Source organism: Sturnira hondurensis, unplaced genomic scaffold (assembly GCF_014824575.4).
Source record: "Sturnira hondurensis isolate 20B ecotype Veracruz unplaced genomic scaffold, ASM1482457v3 Scaffold0005220, whole genome shotgun sequence".
NCBI lineage: Eukaryota > Metazoa > Chordata > Mammalia > Chiroptera > Phyllostomidae > Sturnira > Sturnira hondurensis.
In genome coordinates this window covers 7,163,071-7,185,343 of record NW_028077851.1, presented here as the reverse complement: position 1 = coordinate 7,185,343, position 22,273 = coordinate 7,163,071, and the positions used below count along the sequence as shown (strand labels likewise).

General features: G+C 44.9%; 2 protein-coding genes across 3 annotated transcripts in view; one reads left to right on the top strand and one right to left on the bottom strand.

The window, feature by feature from the left end:
- PRPS2 (phosphoribosyl pyrophosphate synthetase 2) overlaps positions 1-18,512 on the bottom strand; it is a 28,848-nt gene extending 10,336 nt beyond the window's left edge. Inside the window, exons 1-4 of one of the 2 annotated variants that reach the window (XM_037046298.1) lie at positions 18,265-18,512; positions 11,613-11,796; positions 3,743-3,841; positions 3,203-3,327 (exon numbers count right to left, since the gene is read on the bottom strand). In XM_037046298.1, coding sequence (XP_036902193.1) covers positions 3,203-3,327; positions 3,743-3,841; positions 11,613-11,796; positions 18,265-18,386 — 530 coding nt within the window. In that variant the 5' untranslated portion in view covers positions 18,387-18,512. Of the gene's footprint in view, positions 1-3,202; positions 3,328-3,742; positions 3,842-11,612; positions 11,797-17,889; positions 18,230-18,264 lie in introns of those variants that run through there. The other variant, XM_037046297.1, reaches the window with a different exon arrangement.
- A 1,497-nt stretch (positions 18,513-20,009) lies between these two features.
- LOC118987278 (60S ribosomal protein L39-like) lies at positions 20,010-20,171 on the top strand (the record flags this gene model as incomplete). The annotated part of the gene is made up of 1 exon (XM_037046363.1): positions 20,010-20,171. A coding segment is annotated over one exon (162 nt), but the record flags the coding sequence as incomplete, so codon positions are not given.
- Between the last annotated feature and the right edge of the window lie 2,102 nt (positions 20,172-22,273).

Sequence of the window (22,273 nt, the reverse complement as noted above, 5' to 3'; positions counted from 1 at the left end):
CACTCTTTCCCTCCATCTAAAAATAAATAAAATCTTTAAACAAAAATAAAATAAAAAAATACAAACAGTAAAATCCCTATGGAATAAGGATATAGAGAAAATATTTTTGTACACCTGTATAATGTGTTTGTTTTATGCTAAGTGTCATTCCAAGAGTCAGGAAGCTAAAAAGAATTCTCAAGTTTATAAAGTAAAAAGCATCACAGTACACTACGTTTCATTTATTACTGAAGACATTTTTAAATAAATGTAAGTGGACAGTGGGTGGACAGTAGTGTACGAGGCTGTCCCGGGCCTTCTTGGCCCCACCCTCCCTCTCTGCCTCACCCGGAGCAGCTGCCAGTCCTGCCGGCTCCACTCACACCAAGTGCCCTGTGCAGGCGCTCCTTTCTGTGTCCTTCATACTGTATTTGTCCTGTACCTTTTCCATGTTTAAATACATACATACTTACCGCTGTGTTACAACTGCCTATAGCATTCAGTGTAGCAACCAGTTGTGCAGGTTTGTGGCCTAGCCCTGGTGTGGAGGCTGTACTGTCTAGGCTTGTGTAAGTGCACTCTATTGTGTTCACACCAGGACGCATTGCCTAATGACGCAACTCTCAGAACATGTTCCTGTCGTTAAGCGACCCGTGACAGTACAAACAGTCTATGAGTGAGGAATGGGAACTGGTTAAAAGAATCACAACATACAAATACAATGGAATATTACCCAGCTGTAAAAAAACAATGGAGCAAGTTAAGTTTTAATAAAAGCAGAGTATACACATAAGGAGTACGTACAGCATATTACCATCTGTATGAAATACAAGGGAGATAGATGTTTGAATAACGTAATTCTGACATTGGAAAGAATAGAGGAATGTTGCTAAAGAAGGAAATGGGGGATGCTACCCTGTTTGAAGGTTTGCTAAGAGTATTATATTTTCACATTATATATTAAAAAATATGGTTGGGATTTTAAAAAAGCAACAAAAGTTTGTGGAATCTGTTCTTTTTGGCTTATTACCTGCCAAAGTAATTTTTTTCTTTTTTTCTTTTTTTTAAAGAACAAATATGACTGAGCCAAAGGCACATAATATTGTCTGATTCCATTTACATCAAATGTCCAGAGAGGCGACCTCACAGAGACAGAAAGCTGATGAGCGGCTGCCAGGGGCTGGGAGGGAATGGGGAGTGACTACTAATGGGTACGGTGTTTCCTCTGGGGGGTGATAAAAAATGTTCCAGAATTAGATGGATACACAAATTGTGAGTATTCCGAAAACCACTGAACTGTGCACTTTAACTGGGAAAACTGAGGTATGTGAATTATTTGTCAACAAAGCTCTTATTAATCACAAGTTGCATGGCATGCTCATGTGCCCCTTGGTCCACGTGTTCCCCTCTAACTTCCCATCAGGCCAACAGACTTGTCATATGGAATATGGATTCCACCGAATGACCTACGTAAGTTCCCAAGTAAACTGCCAGCGTTGCCACTAGAAATTATTCCAAAACGTTGCTCATCTTCCCATCTGCTTAAGCAGACAATACTCACAGTGTCTTGCACCTGGGGGGCCTGGCTGGGGCACATTTGCGAGCATCACGCTCAGTGCTGGGCTCTGATATGGTACTTCTCCCCACCCTATCGCTGCCCAGCTGGGGTCCTTGCAAATTAATGCTCTGCTTCTGTCTTTTATAATGTTTGTGAGCTCCTTCAGTGGCCACTTTCTGCTGCTGTTGGAGACCCATCTCCAGCTGAGCCCTGTTTTCCCTTCTCTTCTGTGCTGGAAATGTAAGCACTAGCAACAGCAGCTTATGTGCACTAAGGGGCTCTTGTAAGAATCAGGCCCCTCACTTTCTGGGCTATTCCGAAGCTTTTAAGTTTCATTCTAGGGCCCTAGCTGGCCTGCAGGTAGATGAGGGAGCCAAATGAGGGATGGGTATTTACATTTTAAAGACGTCCTGAAGCCTGATGATGGTCACTGGTCTCTCACCACAAGGTGAGTTCTTTGCTTTCTTACAGCGCTATTGGACAGGAGGTCTCTTTCACCTCTCCCTTCCAGGCAAGGTGCTAAAACCCCATTCCACTTTTTCTTCCTTCCCAGAGGGCAGGTGCATAGTTCTACAAGGTCACTTTGAGTGAGTCACCATCCCCACTTGCAGTACCTATTGCTTCTTAATTCAAGTCTCTGCAAAGCGCTCCAGATTTGCAGCTGCTCCTACAGTTTTCCTATGCCATTCAGTGTGCCCGCACTCTGATGCTCTCAGAGCCACGATAGTCTCTGTACAGCTTACATTACACCTAGTAACTGTTCTGTAGCCTTGTGACGCTGGCTGTCTGTGGCCCGGCGATTTGGACTAGCAGGCATGATCGGGTTGACTTCAACAGTGAGTACTACCTGAGCCTGTGGAACTGTCCCTTTGCAGTGGCTTTGCAGTCTGGGACCAGTTTTAATGGAAATCTTTTTAGCATAGGGGTTCCCGCCCCCCAGGGACAGAGGTTAACCCGCCGCATGTTGACACGTGGCACAGGCATCACTTTGGCATCTCACAGGTGCCTATTTTCTCCCCCCATTCAAAGGCACTGGTAAAGCCTGGCTTGCCTTCTGGGCTGCAGAGCAGAAGTCACCCTTTCCTCCCCGTTCTCTCTGGAAGCACCTATGTGGGTACCAACACCCCAGTCACCTCACTCTTCCTGGATATGACACCTGATCCTCAGGCCACCCAAGCATGGCTTTCAGCCCCTCTTCATTTCTTAGCCCCAGATAGCTTCCTCTCTCTCTTGGAGAAAGAGGAGCTATACTGGTATTCCATGAATGTGTATTTCTGTTTTTAAAATTCTATCTTGGCTATCACTTCCAAGTGTTCGTAGTAGAAAAGACTGGCTTAGTCAATCATGTTGCTAATTAAAAGCCTCATTTTCCAATTGGGCTTTTGCTTTTATAATCAGCAAAACATTACCTAAAAACCTCAAAACATACTCTTTGCTGAAAACAGATACGTGTGTGTGTGTATGAATTTTTTCTCCCTTATGACTGATGAAATGTTGACAAAGAAGACAGCACTCTGCTCTGGAGCTTAAGCCTGTTGCTCCTTATTGGCTCGTTTGCAAAATCAAGTGATAAGTCATCTCAAACATGTTTCCTTATCCAATACACAAGAAAGGGAAAAAGCAATCAGCAAATGCAGAAATATACCTGGTGTGGTCAGTGCCTACCTTTTGGCTCCACCCGCATCCGGGGAAACGATGATACAGTTCCTCCAATCCGTGATGTTCTCCCGAATCCACTGCAGGACCGCGGGCTCCGCATACAAGTTATCCACGGGGATGTCAAAGAATCCCTGTGGGGAGAAGTGAGCGTCACACTGCAGGCTTTTGAAAAGGTGGTCTTTCGTTACATAAAATTTGAGTATTTTTATTCAAAGGAAGCCTTCTCAGCAGATTCCCTTTCCTTAATTTTAACAGAATTAAATCAAAAGACAGGTCCACTCCAGGAGCATATTTTAGTTCCATCTCTTATTTGTGGGGACTGCCCAGAAGATATTCCCACCCCTCCAAAACTGACTGGAGACAAGGGGGTGGTGGAGACAGGCGCTTTCAACGTGAAATTACATTTCCAAGTTCAGTAAAGGTGAAAAACCAGCCCCAAGTCACGTTACCTCCTTTGAAAATTACGTAACTTCACAACAAACAGGATTTAAGCACTTGCGCTGAACCCCCAATCACAACCGAGGGCAAGAAAGAAAGCGCCAGAACCTGGATCTGAGAGGCGTGCAGGTCCATGGTGATGATGTGATCTGCCCCGGCAACCGAGAGCATATTGGCCACGAGTTTCGCAGAAATCGGAGCACGACTCTAAAATATAAAGACATGGATTTTATCACAGGAAAACAGACTGGAAGAGACAGGTACCTTCAGACTCCTCCCACTGAGGTTTGCACGACAAAGATAAATCACAGCCTCTCGATAACATGTTAATAAAGAAAATTAACAATAACTTTCAATTATCTACTTAGCAATAGTAAATTACATGTTTTAACAACAAAGAGTATTCATTTCATTTTGTTCACCAAATATTTACTATCTACATATACTATCACAAGGCCCGACGCTGGGTATGGAGAACAAATGTCAAAGAAACAAACAAACTGTTTACGTGTAATGTCATGATCTGCCTAATTCAAATCGGGACAAGCGTGGGGAAGGAGAGGTACTGGGACAGACACTAGCGCGGAGGACACGAAGTTTAAAGAGGCTCTTTGGCAGAGGCCCTCTGAGGAAACCGCTTTGCAGGCTGGCGGAGGCGGGGAGACCAGTGTTCCACAAAGAGCGGCACGTGTGACATGGCCCAAGCTGAGAGATCACATCCAGGAACTGAACAAACGAAGTCCAGTTTGGTCACAGGGGAGAGTGCGAACGCCGGATGGGGAGGCAGGGCCACCTCCCGCACAGCCCCACCAGCCAAGGCCGGCTGTCAAACAGGAAGCCGGGAGCCAATGCTCAGTGTTAGAAATTACACAAAAACCAGATCGAGGAGAGAACACCTTACGGTGATGGAGAATTTCGTATTTACAGAAGGAGGTGCACTGTGATTTACTGCCTTCGAGTGACCTAACTTCTCCCCAGCTGCAGCTTCCACATCGTAAATTATGCTCAATAACTCTGTCTGCATCGAAAAGAAAAATATCCAAGAGACTATACAGACATGATTAGACCTAGGAAAAAAGTTCGGCAATTTGCTGTGAATATTGCTACATATCAGCCACACAAAAAAGAAAATATAAGGTTAAAACATTTCACTCAAACTTCCACAGTGTTATATGCCATTTATATCTCAATAAAGGTGAGAAAAGAGTTCATTTGCAATAGTAAAAATCAATGATTCCTGTTACACACACACACAATATATATTCAGGTAAAAACACACAGAAAGGAATTACATCACAATGTTAACAGATAATTTGTATGCTGCTATACCATTCTTTTTTAAAAAAAGGAAACATTACTTTAATATATATACACATGCAAATACACACACACACACGCATACACACACATTTCTTCTCAATACACAAAAAATTAGAGGAAACACCCCCAAATGTTAATAGGCAATGTTTCTAGATAGTGAGATTATGGGACAATATTTCTCTTGTTTTTTAAAAAAATTTGCAATCTTCTCAACTAACTACCTATGATCATGCATGTTTTCACCGTTCACTGCCCTGTTCTGTTCCATGCTACCTTTCGGATAAAAAGCCCTCGAGCCAGTCTGGCTCTCGCTACTGAGAGCTGGTCCTCCTGCACACATGCCTCTGCCAATGCGGGTCCTCCCTGCAGTCTGTCCTGGGCCTGCTCCGCCTCTTCTGGGGGACACTTCCAAGTGCTGTCACAGCCACACACCTGCATTTTGGCTGCCTCTGCTCAGGCAACTTGTGTGACCCTCCAGAGCTGGTTCAGGCCTCCAAACTTAAAGGCACTCTGAGAACTCCAGAAAGAAAGGATCCGTCCCTTCTAACGGGACATGGCACTGGCTCGGCATTTGGCCTCCCACCATTTGGGACCACCTGCTGAAAGACTGATGTGAGAACACTGTCTATATATGGATGTCGGGGTCACAACTAGACTCTCAAGGACAGAGAACTGGGTTTGGAGACTTTTCATGTCATCTACAGCACATAGCTCTGTACCTGGCATACAATGCTTATCTTTGCTAATTATTTCATAATAGAATCTCCGTTAACAGCAAGTTTCCAAGGCTTCATCATTAGCTTCACCAACTGTGAGACTTCTTCAGTTTACCAAAATTGCAGAAAAACTAAGAGAATCAATTGATTACTGGGACTTCTTTGTAATACAGTCTGACTTGCAACACTAGTCAATTTGGGACTCTCCCTACAAGTTTATAATTGGCAGGAAGAGTCCTCTGGTCATCGCTCTCACTACGTCAAGCATCTTGTCCTCCTGAGATCCAAACCACAGAACCTTGTTTACAAATTCGGTTTTAGCACTGTTTCATCATTTGGCCCAAGGCCCAACTGAATCTTGCATGAAAAACTATTTATAAGTTAGCTGACTTTACAGCCAATAAAAAGGAAAATGAGCCTGACATTTCAACAAAGGTAGAATCAAAGTACAGTAATCAAAAATAAAATGTTGGACTACCCTAATGAGACACTGATAAAGGTCAAAAGTTTCGTGGGCCAGACCAACCCTGACAAAGACTCTCTGGCTATTTCAAGCCCCAAACAAGGTATCAGATGCCATCCTGCTGAAAGTACATTGGGCAACCTTGAAAAATGGACAAGATTGGAGAAATTTGAATCAAAACAATGGTCCTCAATATTTTTTTCTTCAGTTACAAAATAAAAAGAAGCCATTTCATTGAAAAGAGAACAGAACCTTGAAAGCAGTTTGGGAAAAAGCTACAAGTCCTCTATCACCTCCCAAGTAATTATTTGCAGTCTTGCCCACGCCATATTACTTTTTAAATTTATTTTTTATTTTAGAGAGAGGGGAATGGAGGGAGAGAAACATCAATGTGAGAGGGAAACATTTAATTGGCTGCCTCTCGCATGCACCCCAACCAGGGACCAAACCTATAACCTAGGCATGTGCTCTGACCCCAAATCGAAATGGTGACCTTTCACTTTGCCAGAAGATGCCCAACCAACTGAACCACACTGGCTGGGACATGTCATACTGCTTTTACTGGGAAAGGAAACTAGCAATTACTGAGTGTCCCCTATAGTAGGTATCAGCGAATGGAGCTCTGTGGGCCAAGCCTGGCCTGTGGTGTGGTTTTGTACAACCTGTGAGAGAAGCATGGAATTTGCATTTTTAAGTGGTTGTAAAAACAGTCCAAACAAGAAGAGTATATTGTGACATTTGAAAAGTATATGAGATTCCTATTGCTATGTCCATAAAGGTTTAGTGGAACACAGCCATGGCCCTTCATTGACATGTGATATATGGCTGCTTTCATGTGAAAATGGTGGAGCTGAGCCATTTGTCTCTACCCAGCGGTCCACAAAGCCTAAAAAATTTGACATCTGGCCCTGGCTGGTGTGGCTCAGTTGGTTGGAGCATGGTCTCCTAAACCAAAAATTTGTAGGTTTGATTCCCAGCTGGAGCACATGCTCAGGTTGTGGATTTGGTCCCCAGTTGGGAGCATACAAGAGCATCAACATCCTGATTGGTGTTACTCTCTCACATTGATGTTTCTCTCCCTTTCTCTCCCCTGCTTCCCCTGACTCTGGAATCAATAAGCATGTTCTCAGGTGAGGACAAAAAAAAATGACACCTTTTTGGGGGCGGGGGAAGTTCTGCTAAGCACTTTATAAATAGTAACAAATATCATTCTGAATCTACGGATGAGGAAACTAAAGGCACAAGGAGTTTAAGCTACTTTTATGAAGGATGAACTGAGAAAATAATGGCACTGAAATTCAGGCCTGAGTCTACCCGATTCTTAAGGTGGAACCTCAGAGCTGAGACCACACAGCACCACAAATTCTACAATGAACACCAGCATCACCATTTTCTGTGGTAGAACTGCATCGTGCTGAAGTGTCCGATGTCTGAGACCCTTCCTTCACTGTCAGAACTTGTCCCTGGTCTCTTGCACATATAAACAAAACCACAAATAAAGCTTGCAGATGTACAGGGCTTGCGTACAAGGGACCGGTGAGGTCTAAAATGATGAAATAAGCTTTGGAAACGGTTCAAAGGCTCCACCTTTTTCTGGGCTCCAAAGCAGATCGATTACCTGTTACCCCGCTTCAATACAGTTTCCCAATACAGAACCAATCCATTTGACCTAGGAAATGGCTAGAACAGTTATTAACAGCTATTAGCAGCAATTTCAAAAACAAAATACAAAGGCACACCATACCTGAAATGACAGCCAAAATTAAGAATTTCCCTCTTGACCAGTCTGGTGAAAGAATTAAACTAATTATTTTAATGTGAGGTACACTGACCATACAGATGTGACAGAAATAATAGTGCCAGAACAATCTCTATGTCTTGGCCAGCTCCAAGGTCAGTCCCAAAGCCAGAGGCCTGTAAAAGGGTGGCCATATGTCAGACACACCTGGGACAGCCAGGGTGGACCCTTGTTTCCTCGCATAATTATTCACAGAGCTCCTTTCAAGCTCTCAAATGCACTGGCTTTAGATGATAAATGATATAATAACGACACTACCTCAAGCTTGAACTATCTTCAAAATGTCCATTTATCAACACATTAATGACTGCCTTGAACAGGCCCTGCACTGAACTGAATGGCGGCCCCAGAAACATCAGGTCGTAATCCCTGGGACCTGGGCAACTGTTCCCTTACCTGGAAAGAAGGTCTCTGCAGCTGTGATTACATGAAGAGTTCTGAGATAGGGCAATTATCCTGGAGGGCCAGGACGCTACCTCACGTACCCTCAAAGACGGAGATTTGACAGGCACAAGAGAAGGTCGTGTGAACTCAGAAGCAGAGGTTGGAGTGAGGAGGCCTCATGCTGGAAGCTGGAACAGGCCGGGAAGGAGCCGCCCCTGGAGCCTGTGGACGGGGCGCTGCCCCAGCCTGATTCTCCGTTTCTGGCCCCAGAAGTGTGAGCAAATACACTTCTGTTGTCTTAAACCACCCAGTCTGTGGCAATGCATTGTGGTAGCGACAGGCAAGTCATACAGCCCTCCATGATTCCTTCATGAGTTTCTCTAATGTGAAATACAAGTACAGCACAGTGGTGAAGACAGGGTAAAGGACAGGGAAGGAATGGGTACTTGAGATGGCCCCAAATGGCCAACCCGTCTACCTTTCCTACGATGGGAAAACGAATAAAGTGCCAGTCAGATGACACAGATCCACAGAACAGCTAAACCCACCAGGGTTTCCAGAATTCCATGGGGCTCTTTTTGTCAGCACAGTGGCAAGGGGCACTGCTGGCCATTGGAGGTCAGAGGTCAGGAGCACGTCACATCCCCTGTGTGGCAGGAGACCAGCCAGATATATAACCAGATATATAGACCAGCTCTATATAACAAAGAGCGCATTATGAATACATAAGAAACAAAGCTTGAAAACGCAACCTTGGAAACAGTGGCAAATCAGATACTTGCAAACCAAGAATGTGGGAGTCTTGGCATTTGTATCAGTTACAGGAGAAGTTAGTTTACAAATCAGTGGGAAATGGCCCTGTAATGATAAAGGAATCATTTACCGAAGAAGTTAGGATTATCAAGTATCTTTGCCCCAAATGCAAAAGCTACTAGAAGTGAAAGGAAAACCTGACTGCAAATTACAGAATAAACAGAATATACATTTTCCTAACCCCATAGCTACCTGGTGAAGACAGAGCAGCAGAATGTTAGTTCATTTAGGACAAGGGTGAGATGCTACCCCATGCCATGGAATCACAGATGAGAGGAACAGCTGAAACAACTGTTCACATGGATAGGACAAAGTAAAAGATCGAAATTTAGCAGCTAAAAATGTACATAAAACTTGCCAATTGAGTTTAGAATAAAAGAAGCTCCATAAATAACATGTGGGTGGTCATACACTTCACAGCAGCAGATGTGACCTAACGTGCACTAAAGTTAAATCACATGATGGGCCCACACGCAAGCAATGGATGCTATAACGTGGGGCAGGTCCGCACACTATGGCCCGTGGGCCATATCAGGCCAGCCACTTGTTTTCGTATTGCTTGTGAGCTAATAATGGCTTTTACATGACCATACAGCTGGAATAAAATCAAAAGAAGAATATTTCAATGGCATGTGACAATTACACAAAATTCATATTTCAGTGTCCATAAATACAAGTTCTGTTGAAATTCAGCCACGCTGGTCATTTACTGACTGTCTGTCCCTGTTTGATATACAGCCAGAGCTCGGTAGTTGCCACAGAGACCATACAGCCTTTTACAGAAAAAGGTTGCTGAACCCTTCTAATCTGTATATTGTAAATCGTATGTCAAGTGCGGAATGGTATTCCTGAGATCAAGATTTCAGGAACAAATGAACTAAGCTGTGTTTGGCATGGGCTCTGGAAACTGCACCACCATGGTAGATGACTTCAAATTTATAAAGGGAATGTGTTCACACCTGAGGGGATCTTGTAACTGTTTTTACAAACTTGCGTTGTTTCACCAAATGAACTATGAAGATAAATGGATGGGTACTGGGGAAAAGCTTTCTCATAATTAGTCACCACACGACAAAACAGCAGGGTGTCTTATAAACTGGAAGGATTCACGTGGAACCTGACTGAACGGCCATTCCTAAGATATAGAGCAGAAAACAGCATAAGAGGGGGTCCCTGCAGGGGGCTGAATGATATCACCCACAGCTCATGTCCACCCAGAACCTCAACATGTGACCTCATTTGGAAACAGGGTCTTTGCAGATGATACCGAAGGGAAAGAGCAAGAAGAGATCATTCCGGATTAGGGTGGGCTGTAAATCCGACGACTGTCCATTTATAAGACGGGCAAAGAGACACAGGGGAGAAGGCCATGCGAAGACAGAGGCGGAGATGGGAGTGATGCTGCCAGAAGCCAAGGACTGCCAGGAGCCATCAGAAACCACGAGAGGCAAAAAAGGCTCCCCGCTAACGTCTTCAGAGCAGGCTCCGCCCAGAGGTTGATTCCTGACCTCTGGCCTCCAGAACAGGAGAACAGAATACATTTCCATTCTTTTATTTAAGCCACCCAGTTTGTGCTAATTCATTACTGCCACCCTAGGAAACTAACACAATTCGCTTTAAAGGTCTCCTCAGCTCCAACTTGGGTGCTTTTTCCCCAGGGCCACTCTTATTGAGCTAGTGCCACTAAAAGAATAATTCCTAGACATTAGCTTCATTCTCCTGAAAGGTTAAAAAGGGATAATGGTAAGAAATGGTGCGTGTGTCCTTCAGCCAGTTTCTCCTCATGGTAACATTTTGAAAAACTGGAGTCCAGTATCCCAGCCAGGATACTGGCGCTGACACAGCCCAGTGACCCGATTCTCACTCGGCCCCACCCTGCTTTCTGTGCTCACGGGGTGGGCATGAGTGTGAGAGTGGGTACTTGGTTCTATTCACCAGTGCAAAGATACGCAACCATTTCAACACTATGGAACAGCGACTTTCAACCGGTGCGCTGCAAGAATTTGTACAACACGCAGTGCCTGACTATTCAGTCAGGGGGCACTGACCACTTTCCCCTTAGGTGGTCAAATAAAAAAAATGACAACAGCCAACACAACAGCAGCCACCACTGTGAATGAATCAAAATTATATGTTTTTTTTTCTTCCGGCAAAAATGTATTTTTTGGTGTGCTGCAGAAGTTTGGGATTTGTTTAAGTGCACCATGAGGTGAAAAAGGCGGAAAATTGCTGCTATAGGACGCTAATGGTGTTTTAAGACCTGCAAAGACATTCTACTTTAACTGTCTCTCGAGCTGTACATATTAACATGATGGCTGGCTCAGAGACAAACCTTTGAGAACGCCAAGGTGCAAAAGCACATTTACTCGATCCTTAAAATAGAGGGCAAACACTTTCTAGGTATTCAAAGGTACCGTGAGAAAAAAGAAGAGGCAACGTCCGCCCAGAGCAGGGTTGCCCTCCGACAGGACACAGCTCCCATACCTTGTCCTTTTTATCTTGGCGCGCGTACGGAAAGCAGGGGATGACAGCGGTCACCCTGGAGGACGACGCGATCTTGCAGGCGTTGATCATGATGAGCAGCTCCATCAGGTTGTCGTTGATCTCTCCACAGCCACTCTGGATGATGTAGACATCTTCCCCTCTCACGCTTTCACCAATCTCCACGCTTGGAGAAGAAAAATGTCAGCTATTAACCGTCAAGCCTATTTCTGTCGTGTGGGGTCCCCAAGACCGCCCAAGTCTGATGCTTCCCCAGGACTGAGTGGACAGTTGTACTCAGGGGTGTGATGTGTTACAGTGAGAGGGCACAGAGCACAGTGAGCTGAGGGCAAAGGTGCACAGGGCGAATCCAGGTGCAAGCTCCTGAGAGTCGTCCCCAGTGGAGTCACACAGGTGGAGCTTAAGTCCCCCAGCAATGAGCTGTGACAATGCATGTGAAGTGCTTGCTGTGTACCAAGATGCTCATTAAGAGACTTAGGGTTTGACTGGGGGGCTGGTGATGTAGGCACCGTCTGCCTGGCACGTACCAAAATCCCAGATTCCCAGGCATTCAGCATTCACCGCACTGTTCACGTAGTAAGCTCTTCCTATCGGGGAATGAATGGAGGGAACCCCAGGTAAAGCTAAGTTCCCAGAGACTGGCCAAGGGCCACCTTCCAAGCAGGCCTTTTACATGTAGGAGGCAACCTCATGTGCTTCTTAGAAATCTGCCTCGGTCCTGCCATGTTAACTCTTCTCTGCTAAATATGATACTTAATTATTTATGTTTTATTAAAGTTACAGATGCACATTGCTTTACAAATTCAAATCATTCTGTAAGGCTTACAACAAACAGTCCAGAGGCAACCAATTCCAACACTTGATAAGGTTCTTTGACATTTATCTTCAAGTCTCCAGCTAATGTTTGCATGGCTTCATTTGATTTCCTAATCTAGCCACCAGATGAGACTCCTCCCTATGAAAATAAGAATTTTTTCTATTTCTCTATTTCTTCCCTGTCCCATCACCCACTTGGTACACAGCACCCCCCACACCTCCCCTGGCCATCATCCCAATATCGATCAATATTCTAACCAAATATGTGTGCTACATTTTAACTGTGTAAATGCTGAGCAGAGTTGAGCCCATCTACCAAACTTAGAGCAAAGTTTATAGTACTTCCCTTTTATGCACAATGTTTTAGGGGGTTGTTTTCCCTGGAGGAAATTAATCTTTTCATCTGCTAAGTTTTCTAAGTGCTGAATGCAAAATCCAGCCTAAACACTTGGCTAACAGAGTCCCACAAGGTCAGAGACCTCAAGTGCTATCTCCACTTCATTGTCCTGCCTCGACTTGCCCAGGGCCGTCTGGCCTGGGCCCTTTTGGCCCCATCTGCTGCCCCCCAGGGATTCCCTTTGCCCCTCCACCACAATCCATTTCCCAATTTGTGTTCTTTCTTGCTGTACTTCCTTGTTTTGCTGACAAACACCCTCTAGTAGCTTCTTGAGAAGAGTAAATAGGAGCTTTGAAAGTCTCTCGAAATTGCTGAATTTTTGGAAAATTGGAAAATTTCTGAATTGGGGGGGGGCAGAATTCTGCACATTCAACCTGAGAGCCAACCTGCCCATCACTGGCATGTCCCCTCTACGGAAGCAGAGTGAAGTCGGGCCACGTGCTCAGGCTGGTCCTTCAGAGTGTTGTTGAGCATCAAGGACAGTGCCAGCTCGGCTTAAATGTTTGTTGTCAAAAAGGCAACATTTTCCCCGGTGATTAATATATTAGAAACAATCTGAGCATATTGGGAACAATTTGAGCATAACGGGCATTCTGCATTTGCTTTTGCTTTCCTACGAGAACACAGAAGATAAAGTGGAGACACTAAGAACTAGTCTGCAGGCACAGTTGCCTCTCGAGGACAACAGCCACACCCACCCACATCTGCTGTCCCAACTCTCCCCAGCATTTTTCTTTTCTTTTTTTACATTTTGCTTATTTTTAGAGAGAGGGGAAGGGAGAGGGAGAGAAACAGCAATGTGTGGTTGTCTCTCAAGCACCCCCTACTGGGGACCTGGCTGGCAACCCAGGCATGTGCCCCGACTGGGAATTGAACAGGTGACCTGTCAGTCTGCAGGCCAGTGCTCAATCCACTGAGCCACACTAGCCAGGGCTCCCCAGCATTTCTGATCACCCCCCTTTGAACTCCTCACAACTCAAGCTCCAATCCTTCCAAGAACCACTTTATCAAGCAACCCGCAGGTCTTCTTCACCAAAAAGTACCATGTTTACTGTAGCATGTATGTATTTTTTGAACATGTAATATGTGCAAAAGTGTTCTACCATTTTATTCTATTTCCATCTTTTAAAAACAAAATACGTCACAAAGGAAGTTTTCAGTGTTGTGTCCTTAACTCCACTTTTCTCATAAGCCCTGTGCTTTTTACCGTGCAATTTTACTGTACAATCATCACAGCGTGATGATTTTTGGAAATGCATTTGCCACCTTACGGAAGTGACTGTAAATAAAAGGCACATCCAAAAGATAAAGCCATTGAATCTTATTTTAAAACCACAAGACATGTATTTACTTTTATCCCTCCTCCTGCTATCAGAAGCCATTTGTACTCAATGTTATTATTAAAAGAGCCGATTTCTAAAGAAAATGTAAACACAAGTGCCATTTGAGAGACCATATGGTAGCCTATCTGAACCAAGAGAAGCTTCTACCCAACCTCAAGTAGATTAGAAGACAAATATGAAGTTTTCCAAGTTGACACGATCTGCAAGTGAGTTTTGGTAAGAGCACGTGGGTTATAGTCTTGCAGGTGCTCAACTATGGGTAAAAACAGTTCAATGCCAACCTGTCAGGATGAGAGGGACAGACAGAATTCTGTGTACTGCCTCCTATCTTCCAGGGTGAAGGAGCTAAAAGGAATGCCCTTGTGAACATCATGTCACCTCTGGGATGAAGTCAATTTGGAAGTCACGGCACTACGTAGCTCATGGACCAACAATCTGCAGCCCCCAGGCTGAGAACGATGTGGTAGGCAGAACAATGACCTCTTTAGAGATATTTCTGTCATCTGCTGAACCTCTGAAATCTGTTGGTTTGCATGGCAAGGTGGAAGCTGGAATTAAGGACAGCTGGAATCAGCTGACCTTAAAATAGGGAGACTATTCTGGATTGTTCTAGTGGACCAATGTAATCACAGGGTCTGCACAAATGGAAGAGGGAGACAGAAGGTCATGAGAAGATGTGAGGACTGGAGTGGGGTCAAAGAGTTACTTCACTGCTGGCTTTGAAGATGGAAGAAGGGGCCAAGAGTCAAGGAATGCGGGCAGCTTCTAAAAGCTGGGAAAGGCCAGGGAATGGATCCCCCACCCCCACCCCCAGCACCTCCAGAAAGAACGCAGTGACCCATGATGCATTTATAGCCCAAAGAACGGTCTGATGCTAGAGAGATGACAGGGCCTGCAAAACCTAAACTATTCACTATCTGGCCCTTGACATCAGGTTTGCCAATTCCTGGTGGGATAACTGTTTATCGCCAAACTTCAACCTCTTTGGCCTAGTTTTCCTCAGGAACCTCAATCCCCATATGACTAGAAGTCCAGGGGAGGACAGCAAATCATATCACCATGGCAACTTTTCTCCAAAGCTATTCCTGCTTCTCCTCAAAAAAAAATGATCACAGCTGGTCTTTATTCTAGGACTTTGAAAAACTGTGGCCAGAAGGCAGCATCCCTTTGCTCTTCAGACAAAGGATCTTTACTGATTCCGAAATAAGGAGGCTGGTGCATTTATCCAAGTCAACAATAAATGGATGTGGTCATTAAAAGATTGCCCTGGCTGGCGTAACTCAGTGGATTGAGCGCGGGCCTGCGAACCACATGATCGCGGTTCGATTCCCAGTCTGGGCACATGCCTGGGGTGTGGGCCAGTTCCCAGCAGGGGACTCACAAGAGGCAACCATATACATTGACGTTTCTCTCTTTCTCTTCCTCTCTAAAGACAAATAAATAAATAAATAATCTTTTTTTAAAAAAGATGGCCTCAGCCTCTCTAACACTCTTTTATCAATAAGATTCCTCTCAGATCTGGGAGGACTCTGCTTGACAGTAGAATGTGACAGAAGGGATGATGCCCACGCTTTAACAGACTAGTAGCTCCTGTATGCTGTCTATTGGGACACTCATGCTTGGCACCTGGCTTCCAGGTAAGGCGGAAGCTGAAGCAGCCCAGTGGAGAGGTACTGAGGTTGCTAACCAACCTCCAGGTGCACACTAGTACCAACTTAACCAGCCACGTGAGTAAGCCCTCTTAGAAGCAGATCCTCTGGTGTCAGTTTATTGTCCTAGATGCCACCAGATGGGGCAGAAACAAGCCTTCCTTCCTGAACCCTGCCTAAATTGCAGATGTGAGAGTCAAATAAATGGTTACTGTCTTAAGCTATAAAGTTCTGGGGGTGATTTGTTACCCAACAAGAGATAACCAGAACTTTGGGTCTTACAGTACTGCTAAGAACTCCATGGGCAAGTTAACTGACCAGGATAAAACGTTACAACAGATGTTCAGACACCATCATGGGTGTTGTCCCAGAACATCATCAGGGCATTTCAGTGGCTACAGTAAACGCTGGGGCAGGCACCTCCCTCATATGTGAGACGCTTTAGAGATGGGAAGGTAAAATCAGGAGGCTGTGGTCCAGTTCTGTAGTGTTTGAAAAATTGGGACTGGGAGCAGTGATGACCTGGAGACAGCAAACGCGATTTCCAGTCCTGGCTCCGTAAGAGATTCACGGAGGGACCCCTTACATGAACTGAATCCGTTGTCTCTTTCTTTTGCCCTTCCCTTTCTGGTCTTAGGGGCACACCGTATACACTGGATCGCTAGCATAGCACCTGGTACAGAGAGGATTATTGATAAAAATCAGCCTCTGGACCTACACAGTTCATAGCAAAGTAAAAAAGTCAACCTTTTTGAGTGTAGATATTCAAAACAAAGAATGGAACTTTATAAGCAATTTCAAGACTTTATGCAGAATGGTTTTTGAGACCTTGTGATTTCTTATTAAGTGGTAGTCATTAAACACTCAAAACCAAATAAAATCGAGTCTGCTTTAATACTTCATTGTCTGAGTGAGTTTGACCCAACAGCACTTAAACTGACTTCACAGATTAACCACATTCTTTAGCAGCCAAGGGTTGGGCTACACGAGATAACACAGAAGAGAGACATGTTTGCTTTCAAAATACACTTCATCCAGAAATTTCCCCTTTACTTATATGATACCGCCCCCTGAACAAAAACTATTATCCCACTCTTCTTGTGTTCTGAATGCTACTGAAACTTCCACAGGACTGGCAAAATGTTGCAGTGCTCAAACATACCTTTACTATCTTTTTCCTGAGCCCTTGCCATCCCCCGTGGTGTTTTGGATAAAACTATGCAAAGAGACCTTCTTTAGTCGAAGGACTCTGAGTATTAACACCACCTGCTGCTCAGCCACAAATGTTCCTTCACTTATATTATCATCGGGACCCTGTAATTATAATTTCCCGCGGGGAAGAAGGGATCGACTGCTCCTAAAAAGCTGAAAATGAACAACACCTTCCCCATAAGGAGGAATATCACATCTCAGCACCTAAGAAATGTTTTGCCTAACCCAAGGTCATCAAGCTTTTCTCTTTGTGTTTTCATCTAGAAACGTTTAGTTCTGGGTTTATATTTAGGTTTATATGAACTGTTTCAAGTTTAATTTTTCAAACGGAGGGAAGTCGGGACCGAGGATTTTGTTTTGCAGGTGGCACCACTGTTCCAGCAGCACTTGTTGAAAATGTTGAAGCGGGTCTTGGCCAGAGATACAAAATGATCAGGAACCGTGTGCAGCGCTAGGTATTTAAAGGGAGAGCGGGGAGAAACGACGCCAACTTGAAATTACCGTGAAGAGCTTTGAGGACTCAGGCAGGTGGAGAGAGGAGCCCCTGGGCGGGCCTCTGAAGGGGCCATCACCTGCCTTCAATGAGCGGAGGCGGCCGCTGGTTGTGGACCTGACACATGAGCGGTACTTACACTCTAGCCAGGACCTGGCTCCTGGACACAGCCAAGTCCCAGAACGGCGAAGGAGCTGAAAGTGTACCATTTTTGAGGCAGAAAAATTAGAGGAAGCATAAGGCAACCCAACACGTGCGCCCCCAGAGTTCCCAGGGTCTTTAAACCCTTTCACAACCACACCTGCTGGTTAACGCAAAGGGTTGTATCCCGGCTGCTCAGAACAGTCACCTGCCAGCTTTTACCGCGCTGCTCCCCAGACCGTGAGCTGGGGGCGTGGGCGGCACCTTCCCTAGCACGCGAGGTTTGGGAACAGCCCTGTAGGGATACGAAACCGGGACGAGCGCACCCAGGGCGGCCATCCTCGCCTGTCCCGCACCCCGGCGGTTCCCGCCCGCTGTGCCCGCTGCGCCCACCGCGCTCCGAGGCGCTGTGACCGCCCCCAGGTTGCCCTTCCGGGCTGGGGCCGCCCTCCTAGGCTTTCCGGGGCGCCGCGACGGTGGCGCGGAGGCCGCGTCGTGGCTGGCCCGCCCCGGAAGGGGGAGCGCCCTGCTCGGCCTCGCTGCCAAGCTCCAGGCGCCCTCCCCGGCTTGGCGAGGTCCCCACCTGGTCTCCTGGTTGCTGAACTTCTTGGTCATCACCTTGCCCAGCTCCAGGCCGAGACGGTCGGCCACACGCTGGGACAGGTCCTGGTGGGAGCTGCCGCTGAAGAGCACGATGTTGGTCATCTTGAGACTCGACGGGTGCGAGACCGAGACGGAGGCAACGGTGACTCTAGTAGTAGCTGCACGAGCGGGAAAGCGCGGATGCCAGGCTGACTGAGGAACCGGCGAGGAATAGCAGCGGGAGGCGGAGCTGCGGGAGGCGGGGCTTCAGGGGGCGGGGGCGGGGGAGGAACTGTAAAGTGCAGCGGCAGGACCAGGCGGTGGAGCGATAGTGGTGGGGAGGAGCAACCTGTGTATGGGGAGGAGCAACCTGCGCATGGGGAGGAGCAGCCTGCGCATGGGGAGGAGCAACCTGCGCCTGGGGAGGAGAAGCGCACTTGGAGGGGGTGGGGGAGCAGGGATGGAGAGAGATCCGGAGGGTGCTGGGAGGCAGTGGGTAACCACAGCCCCAGGGCGGTAGGTTTGGAATCCCTGGGTAGTCCTGAAGCATTAAGGTGTCTCCTCCCTAGGACACCTCCAGACCACAAATCTTGACTTTTCGATCCTGCTTCGTGGGGGAAAGCTAATGAACCAGATTAAGTGGGCACTTAGGGAGAGTGCTGCAAGAGGCGATGCACGAGTCTCGAAACCAGGAGGGACTCCCTCAACCCAGAATACCCCCAAACTCATTGCACACGGCTGGTGTCCAACTACAAGGGTCCACAAACTGCGGCCCTAGTTTTATCCAAGGCCACATCCACAGTGCTGCTGCCTCTTTGTACCCCAGAGCTGTTTTTTCACACAGGAACTTTTGCAATCTATAAGATAATAGCTACACTACCTTTGCACTCCAATTAGGAGAAATATCCCCCTGTAGAAAGAACTCATTTCCTCTCATAGGTGCGTACTGCAAAAAGCTGCACTCAACTGTTACTATATTTGGGATTTCGTCAATAAAAACATTGTGAAAATTTGTTTTCTGTGGTTATACAAGTACCAACATATTTTCCTCTCCATTTTGCCTCTTGGCCCTCAAAGCCTAAATTATTTACCATCCAGTCCTGAGTCAAAATTTGCCGATGTATACTTTACACCTTGAGTACATCCCAATTTGGACTCTCCATATTTCAAGTGCCCAACAGCCACATGCCCCTAGGAGTTGCCATATTAGAGGGAGAAGCTCTAGAACACTGGTCCTTAAGAGCGGTGCCAAGACACCTTGATTCATCCATTCTGTCATGTTTTTATTAGCAGTGTGACAAATAATTTAAACCAAATTATAAAATGCTAAAGTTTAGCCCAGGCTGGGTAGCTCAGTTGGTTGGGTGTAGCCCCATATATCAAAAAGTCCCAGATTCTGTCCTTGGTCGGGGCACATACCTGGGTTGGTTCCATCTCCAGTGGCAGTGCCTACAAGAGGCAACTGATCAATGTTTCTCTCTCTCTCAAATCAATAAACATATCCTTGGGTGAGGATTACATAAATAAACATAAAATGGTAAAGTTCATAAATAATTTAAAGTCTAAAAATGAATGCAAATTTATTCTTCCATTAGTTACATTTTCACTCATAAATCAGGTATTTTTGTAATTTTTATTTCAATCTTTTCCTTGTACTTTCTGTTATTTAAAGAATACAAAAATGTATCACAGAGACTGTTTCCTCCCCCCTCTCTCTGCCATTGTGGTCTGTGAGGTTGACTTTTCTTTGTCACATCTTCTCACAAGACTTTCAGGATCAAGAGGTTCCTGGCCAAGAAGCGAAGGCAGAGTCGGCCCTTTCCCCAGGGGATTGGGACAGAAACTGGTAATAAACTCAGGTACAACTCTAAGAGGAGACACTGGAGAAGAACAAAACAGGGTTTGTAAGGAAACACACATGAGATTGGACAAGAACCAAACTGGTTCTCTAGGGAAGGGCATATAAGAGATAGCTCACGTATTTACGCTCTGTCCAGGTTGTTTGCCTCTTTAAAGCACTGAAAAGATCACTACTCTCTGCACAGTTTTCACTGGGAACTTATCAGAAAAATGATTTTTCTCTGTTGATTTTTTTTCCTGCAGTCGGTTCATGGATAAATGTGAAACCATTTGAACTGCCGTTGTATTCTGATTTGTGAGTATTCAATGATACACATGTTCTCTAGCTATGAAGTACTTCATTATGGCCAGTATAAGTAACCGACTTTTTAAACTTTTATTTCATTGTAATTATATAGTTCCACCAAGCTAGTGGCTTTTAGACCTTCTCTTCTAGGAAGTGCTTTGTGTCATCCTCATGCCTGAGGGGAATGCATTCTTTTGAAAAGCATCGTTATATGCACTTCCTCAGCATGAGTAGGAATCATCTGAACCAGAGGTGGACAAGCTGCTCTGCTCCCTGTTTTTGTCAGCCTGTGAACTAAATCTCTGCGTTTTTACACTTGATCTTAGCCCAAAGGCCAAGAAGCGATACCATTTCTGCATTGTTAAATAGTTGGGAGAAGCAAATGAACATTTTGACATTTACATTAGAATTTACCGGATATTTTTTTTGTGCTCTGTGCATATAGGTATATGTATTTATTTTTATTTTTTAAAATAATTTTTTTATTTAATTCTTTTTCAAGTACAGCTTTCTGTCTTATATTCCCAACCCTGCCCGCCCCCCACCCCATGCTCCCCACCTCCCTCCCATTTCCACCCCCCACCCTTAGTTATTGTCCACGTGGCCTTTATACTTGTTCATGTGAGTCCATTCCCTTTTCCCCTATGATTCTCTCCCCTCTCCCCTCTGGACCCTGTCAGCCTGTTCCCTATTTCAGTGTCTTTGGTCATATTTTGCTTGCTTGTTTGTTTTGTTTAGATCCCTGTTAACGGTGATATCATATGGTATTTGTCTTTCACGGCCTGGCTTATTTCACTCAGCATAATGCTTTCCAGTTCCATCCATGATGTTGCAAAGGGTAGTAGTTCCTTCTTCCTTTCTGCAGCATAGAATTCCATTGTGTAAATGTACCATAGTTTTTTGATCCAGTCATTGACCGATGGGCATCTAGGTTGCTTCCAACTCTTGGCTATCGTGAATTGTGCTGCTATGAACATTGGGGTGCATAGGTTCTTTTGGATTGGTATTTCAGGATTCTTAGGATATACTCCTAAGAGTGGAATTGCTGGGTCAAAAGGCACGGAAATTTAAAAAAAATACAGAGAGTTTCAAGAGCAACATAAACCCAACACCTTAGACTTAGCAGCTGTCAAACTTTTGCCATATTTGATTCATCTATTTTTTCTGAAGTATTTTAAATTATAGTCCACCTATATTCACACCTAAATTCTTTAGTCTGCATCTATAAAAAATAATAAGGTTATCACACCATATGCAAAAATTAATTCAAAGTGGATCAAAGACAATGTAAGAGCTAAAACAAAAAACTCTCAAAAAGAAAATATAGGTCTAAATCTTCATGACCTTGAATTAGACAATGATTTCTTTACTATGACACCAAAAGCACAAGCAGCAGCAACAAAAATCCACTGAACATTAAAATTAAAAACTTACGTGTTTCAAAAGATACCAATGACAATGCAAAGCATGCGAGAAAATGTTTGCAGTTCATATACTGATGAGGGACCTGTATTTAGAATGTATAAGAGTGATCACAACTCAAGAATGAGAAAGAGAATTTTAAAATGGGCAAGGTGCATGTAGATGTTTATAGCACCTTTTCTCATAATTGCCAAAATTTGAAAGCAACCAAGATGTCCTTCAATAGGTGAGTGGATAAATAAGCTGTGGTCCATCTGGACAATGGAATAGTTTTCAGTGCTGAAAAGAAATGAACTATAGAGCCATGAAAATGCACACAGGGACCTCAAATGCATGTTATTAAGTGAAATACGCCAATCTGAAAAAAACTACATAGTGTATGATTCCAGTGCTATGACCTTCTGGAAAAGGCCAAATTACTGAGACAAGATACAAGATGAAT